Source organism: Pundamilia nyererei, unplaced genomic scaffold (assembly GCF_000239375.1).
Source record: "Pundamilia nyererei isolate P.nyererei 1_Seehausen unplaced genomic scaffold, PunNye1.0 scaffold00234, whole genome shotgun sequence".
In the NCBI taxonomy this organism is placed as follows: domain Eukaryota; kingdom Metazoa; phylum Chordata; class Actinopteri; order Cichliformes; family Cichlidae; genus Pundamilia; species Pundamilia nyererei.
The window spans coordinates 196,606-203,370 of NW_005187635.1; the positions used below are offsets into that span (position 1 = coordinate 196,606).

The following is a 6,765-nucleotide window of genomic DNA, read 5'->3' on the forward strand; positions in this document are numbered from 1 at the left end:
ATATGTAACTTATACACTTTGTTAAGTCTACTTATTACCTGCCACTATTTTTTTTCTTAATGCCTGAATACTAGACATTTTCCAAAGCTTGAAGCAGACTGTTGAACCACGAGATTTAACTCAAAAGATTAAATTGGAGTGGATATACTAAAAAATATGAGTTCATTCAACACTAACATGACTGATGTTCAGGGTTGTGTAAGGACTTCATACATAGATTACTTTTGAAGTCTGTCTTATCACCAGTGTTCATGATAACTTAACTGCTTTCTGTGTCCTGCAGATAAAAGCAGCAGCATTAATGGAAAATTCAACTCTTATCAAGTCTTTCTTTAATAATTAGCTTACGTATTATCTCCGGCCACTTTATTGGCACCTCTTACTAAAACCAGGTTGGACTTACATTTGACTACAGAAATGACTTCTATCTTCATGGCATCAATTTAAAAAGGGACTATAAATACTTTTTAAAGATTTTGGGGCTTATTGACGTGAGAGCGTCACATAGCTGCCTGAGATTTGTCAGCTGCACATTCATGGTGTAAATCTCCCCTTTCACCACATCACAAAGGTGATCTACTGGATTCAGATCTGGTGACTCTGGAGGCCATTTGAATACAGTTAACTCATTGTCATATTCAAGAAGCCAGTTTGAGATTACTTGAGCTTTGTGACATGACACTGTGGTCATAAAGAGAAAGAATACTCGGGTAGGGTGTGGCATTTAAATGATACTGAGTTGATACCAATGGGTTTGATACAATGCAGGATGCATCCGTGGTTTCATGTTGTTTACATCAAAATGAAGCCCTACCATCCATCTGTGTCACAGTAGAGATTGAGACCCATCAGAATTTTAGTCAGAAAATTGCAGTTTCAGTTTCCTGTTCTTGGCTGACAAGTGTGGCTTTCTGCTGCCGTCACCCATCTGCTTCAAGGTTCCACATGTTTTCTGTTTAGAGATGCTCTTCTGCATTTTTGGTTGTAAAAAGTGGTTATTTGAGTTACTGTTTCAGCCAGAAAACTGTTGCTCACTGGATATTTTCTAATTTCTGGACCATTAATTGTAAACACTAGAGACAGTTGTGTGGGAAAACTGACAAGCCTGTCTGGCACCAACAGCTATGCCATGTTCAGAGTCACTTAAATTACTTTTCTTCCGTATTTTGATGCTCAATTTGAACTTCAGCAGGTCGTCTTGACCATGTGCATATGCCGAAATTCACAGAGTCACTATCATGTGATTCATATTCGACTTATCAAACAACTGAGAAGGTGTACCTAAAAAGTTGTAAAGTAAGATAAAAAATTCAAGTAAACTACGATCAATTATGGCACAAGTTCAGTTTGTTCTTTTTATTATTTAGAAGTGATCATACATAAAAAAATAAACTCATAACATTAATTTAGTGACTGTAAACCACTGACACAAAGAAACCAGAGTTCTCTGCACTGTGCATCATTTCAAGTGTATCAGCACATACAGCAGGAGACCCTCACACAAACATAAATAAATCACAGTATAAGTGTGTACAGATACATCGTTTTAAAAGTAAAAAGATGTTACTAGCTTTTCCTCTATCTTTGTATGAAAGCTTTAAAAACCAGAAGAGGCAGAGCATTCAATGTTCAGCTGAAAATCTGCTTTGAATCAAATACTAGAAAACTTTCCACAGACAAAACCGCTTAGCAAAATTTCTCCAAAGTTGAATTATCGATCTTTTCCAGCCTTGCAGTAGAGAACCATTGAAACCACCATGGCAGCGATCTGCAAAGACAACAGTTGATCAACATTAGATCTAAATACAGTGATCTGAGATGAGATACAAGTTACAATGTGGACAAATTCTGTGTCATATTCTGTACTCTGTAAGATGCAAATTGCTGCACAAGCTGTGGACTCTGTCATGCCATTTATAAGGTAAGGTTGAGTCAAATTATGGGATGTTAACTGAACTGTTTATTTTATTCAAAAATAAATAAGGTGTTCATTTGGGCTGAAACTATTTCCCCTTACTTCAAGAGTCAAATCAGTATGAAAATTAACTTTTTTTAATATGTTGTTTCACAGTAATAAAATTAAAATGAATCACCCAGAAAAAAGACACACACACTGTGTCACCTAGTATCATTTATAAGTATATGTAAGATATATGGCCATAAAGAAATTGAAGATAAAAATATACACAATAGATAATAACTAGCATGCAGTATATAACTGATGGATGACGAACGTGAACGATACCTCGAGAGCAGCGATCCCCATTGCCACACCTGCAATGACCAGAGCGTTGTCCTCTATCAGCTGCAGCAGTTTGTCAAAGCAGCCATCGATGTTCTAAAAGCAAAACAAATGTTTTTAGCTGAGGATGGGAAACACTGCTGTGCACTGTACATTGGATTCATTCTGTTGCTGACATGCATAAAATTAGGCCAAATGTAGGCTGGTCTCATACCGAATGTTGCGCTTTATTTTCATTGCATTTCTCAGCACTGATGGTTGAATTACAGCATGGGGCTGGATAGAGACCACCGTTAATGTTAAAAGGCGAGTCTGTAAAATCTGTGTAGTTCCTGTATCCACAGCATTTAAGCTAGAAGAGAGCAAAAAACTGTTAATGCAACAAGTTTTTAATTACCATAACAACAGAACAAAATTACGACTACAAGTTTGATTAATGTGTAAAATGTGAAGTAATTCAAAACGTTAGTCTTAAAAGTTTGATCAAATAAACCTCCATGTGCAAATAGATCACAAACCTTTCTCTTAAATAAATAAATGGGTACAGTACCTCTTTCATCGTGTTGTTCCAGACAGAAGTCAGCTGGTTTTCCTTTCCATAGTTGTTTTTAATGCTCTTTTGGACGTTTTTCTCCAGTTCCTGAAGAAGCTCACCAGCCTGAGTGACACAGACAGACAGTAGCACGTTATCATGCTTTTTAGTTTCTAAATCTGACCATTGGCAGCTCTTGCCAGATTTTGCTCTTCAGAGCTACTTACCACATCTTTGAAGACAAAGAGCACAATGGCTCCTGCAACCTCGATGAGGAAGATAATCAAAACAATACTGAAGAACTAAAAGGGGGAAAACGAAAAAGCATACTGTAAAACATTCTTAACAGCATACTCTTAAGGTGTCAGTAGAGAAACAGATGTATAGTTACAAGAAAGTACCTGCTCAAATATGAAGCTAAAGAGTAGCTACAGAAGAATCACAATCTTAAGTCACTATACAGTACATGTCCATTAATACGGTAAAGTTTTCAAGATGGCTATTTACTGTGCATTTCTAAGTCAGTGTAACAGCAAACCCAGCCCTAAAACACATTTATTTCCTGCAGTGTTTGTTTTTTGTGTGCAGTACATTAATTGGCTGTTGGATATGCCTTTCCACACTAACTGCCATTTGTACACTACGAGTTTTGTCTTCTTTATCCACTCACATCTATCATATTGCCTTTAGCCTCATTCATTTGACAAGAACTAGCGTCAGCAGTCATAAAGTGCTGGCTCTGGTAAGTCAGACTGTTGAAGAATCTTTCACCTGCACCTGTTTTCAAATGTATCGATAGCACACGAAGAAGAAATTGACTGATGTGTCAGTATTTGGTCGCATCATGTGTGAGGACACACGTCTTTAAATGAATGGCAGGAAATGTATATATCTCATGTATATCTCATGCACATATCTTTCTTTCTTTCTACATAGCACTTTAATTCTTATTGTTTGCACTGAAGCACCGCAGCAATTTCCTAATGTTGTAAACCTCAACATCTGGCAATAAACCCCATTCTGATTCTGATTCTGATTCTGATTCTGAAATACTAAACACTTCTTTTAAACATTTTTCTGACTCAGCTGACTTAAATATAATTCTCTCTACTCCCCAGTTATAAACTGAAATTGTCATCTCAAGGAATGACTTTGGTGCCATGTTATATTTTATTGATTTGGGCAAAGTTGCAAACTTTATTATCCTACTATTACAGACACAGAAGACCATATCTGCTGTTCTTTCTTTCTTTCTTTTTTTTTTACAAATGTTTTATTCATTTATTTTTATTCCAAACTTTGCTCACCGTCAGCAGCATGCACTTGCTCTCCCTGATGGCACCGCAGCAGCCCAGGAAGCCAATCAGAAGTAGTACAGCACCCACGGCGATGAGCAGGTAGCTGACGTTTGCCAGTTGTGATAAGGAGGAGGTGTCTTCCACCTCATCCAGTATATCCAGAAAGGAACTCCTGTCCACCTGCACCCAAATTCCCACACCCAGAATGACGGCACCTGCTAACTGCAGATTTATGAAGAAAGAAAGGAGAAAAAGAAAAAACTGTAAGATAATGTAAGCAGACGATTAAAACATGGAATGCTAATGGGAAATTAAACTAAAAAACTGAACGTGAATGATATGAACTGCACTAACTTTTTTAATAAGTAACAGTGGCAAAATAAATTGTATTTATTTATAGCTGTCAACATTTTAAGAAAAACAGTTTCTTACTACATATTAAATTAATTTTCTGATATCACTGAAAATCCGAAGGAAAAAGACAAAAATAGGGAACAACAGACGTAAGAAGAAAAGTTGGCAACTGGATTTCTTTAGGTTTGCAAAGACATTTCACCTAAAACTACTCAATCTACTGAAAACTACTCAAGACTTCCAGTTGCCTCTTTTTACGCTTGATCGGGGTGACTGATAAATTACACAGACATAAAGAAAAATACTCTGGAAATGAGTTTGTTCATTCTAGCAACATCAGTAAAATAAAATGACAATGTAAGAAGTGACACTGTTACAATAGAAGTAATGGGAGCTGTAATTTTTCTGCATGCGCACAAAGTAATCATAAAAAAAGATTGATGAAACTGTTATGGTGATGAAAAACTGTGATAACGGATAAAAAATGAGTGAAACTGTTATGGTGATGAAAAACTGTCATAGTGGAGGAAAAATTGTTTCCGAGCATGGAGGGCAATCCACAGATCAGCGCTCCTGTCAGTTAATGCTCACTGAAAATATTCGACCTGAATGTGACATGTTTGCATTGAGCGGGAGCACTGTAGCGATAATTGGTGTTATGTTGTAAGTTAGTTAGCTAAGGCTAAGCAGACCATCTTTTCTCTTCGACCTTACATTAAATAGACATAATATTCAGTGGTAATGTTCATCTAATCTGATTTATGGGGAAAAGCAAATATTCACATTATCGAAAACTCTGACTTAAAGCCATATCTGAACAGAGAAAGTGGGCTAAAATGTACGTCTTATTGAGACTACCTATAAAAGAGAATAATTCATACAGCCAAATGAAATGGTTTGGCCTTTTTTGATTCACTACTCTCTGTAAAGTCTTCTTTGTAGTCTGGTGTAGGATGTGAAACCAAGCTGTTGAAGAGATGCAGACAAACAGAAGTTCTCTCTTTTTTCCAACTTACAAAGATGCCGCCATTGAAGATGAACATCATAATTTTGAGAAAGCCGGAACAACACATTTTGGCTGATTTCTGTTTTTTCACTCTGTTGAAGAAACAAGAACAAAAAAAATTATGTCAGTTCAGGTGAAAACAACTTATCTAGTGTAATTACAATTATTCTTTTTCAGCATTTAACATGGGGAACTTTTCTTTTACTGCTGAAATTCAAATCAATAGCAAGAGGCAGACAACACAAGCAGTGGCCAACATGGGTCACTCGGCATTCGCTTGGGTTAAACATTAACCAAAGTAGCTGGCAGCAAAAGAGTGGGGGGTCGTAATCTTCTTTAAATATACCAATCGTTTCATGCTGACGTCATGCAGTTTCGGTTGAAGCATTGCCCAAGTCTACATGTTATTTTTTATTCATTTTGCTGCTAGTTATTTAAATCATCCTACTCTAGGCACCTCAGCTGGGTGATATGTTTGCTTCTTTTTTCCTTGCATTAAAGTCTGTATTTGGTTGAGTTGAGGTAAAAAAAAAATAGCTTCCTCTAGCTTTGAACTTGCAAGTGTGCTGAAATATTACAGCTGAGGTACCTTATCAGGTTAGTGGTTTCACAGTTTAGGTAGCACAGGAGTGCCATAAAAGAGGCACACACAACCCCTTGTCCATTAACTTGCACAACCTAACATGCCTGTTCCTGGTATCAGAGAAATAAACTCCGTTTTATAGTGACTGTCATGTTCTTCCTTATTGCAGCTTTGACAACAGCAATCAATTGGACCTACTTTGCAGCTGCAACCTTGTTTCCATGAGGCAATAAAGTTCCCTTATAACACCTCCATGTTAATTTCTGAATACATACTCGAGCAGCCACAGAAGAGGGGAATAAATTACTTAAACTCTAAGAAGAAAAGATGTTTCTGCACCAACACTTTTAATAGAAATGCAGCAGCTAAATAACTCAGTTTGATGGTTTTTTTTGTTTTTTGTACCTGTTTTTATACAAAATAATAACACTTGGATATTGCTAAGGAATAGTAATCATGTCACTACAACTTGCCTAATGTTAATAAAATCCTTTGATTACAGAACAAACCATTCATCATCCGGATGAGCTTTAGATTAAGGAAGATTAATAGCAATGTAGTTGTGGAGTTTGAATTAAAAAGTGAAGAAAGCAACTATACCTGTGTTGTACTGAGGTGTGCGTGTCCGCTGAGGTCTGATCAGCGAGGAGTGTCTGTGCATCGACGATTTGGACTGCCCATTTAAGTTCTCACAGGTCGCACAACCCCATGACCAACACGCCCACCATAGGACACACACACACACACACA

General features: G+C 37.0%; 1 protein-coding gene across 1 annotated transcript; it reads right to left on the bottom strand.

Annotated features, from left to right (window-relative positions):
* Nucleotides 1-1,527: 1,527 nt before the first annotated feature.
* Nucleotides 1,528-6,647, bottom strand: tspan34a (tetraspanin 34a). Its single transcript, XM_005748928.1, has 8 exons — nucleotides 6,616-6,647; nucleotides 5,443-5,524; nucleotides 4,082-4,294; nucleotides 3,002-3,076; nucleotides 2,793-2,900; nucleotides 2,457-2,594; nucleotides 2,246-2,338; nucleotides 1,528-1,768 (listed from the first exon to the last, which is right to left on the bottom strand). Exons 2-8 carry the CDS (start codon nucleotides 5,497-5,499, stop codon nucleotides 1,712-1,714), a joined length of 741 nt encoding a protein of 246 aa, XP_005748985.1. The 5' UTR covers nucleotides 5,500-5,524; nucleotides 6,616-6,647; the 3' UTR covers nucleotides 1,528-1,711.
* Nucleotides 6,648-6,765: the final 118 nt, after the last annotated feature.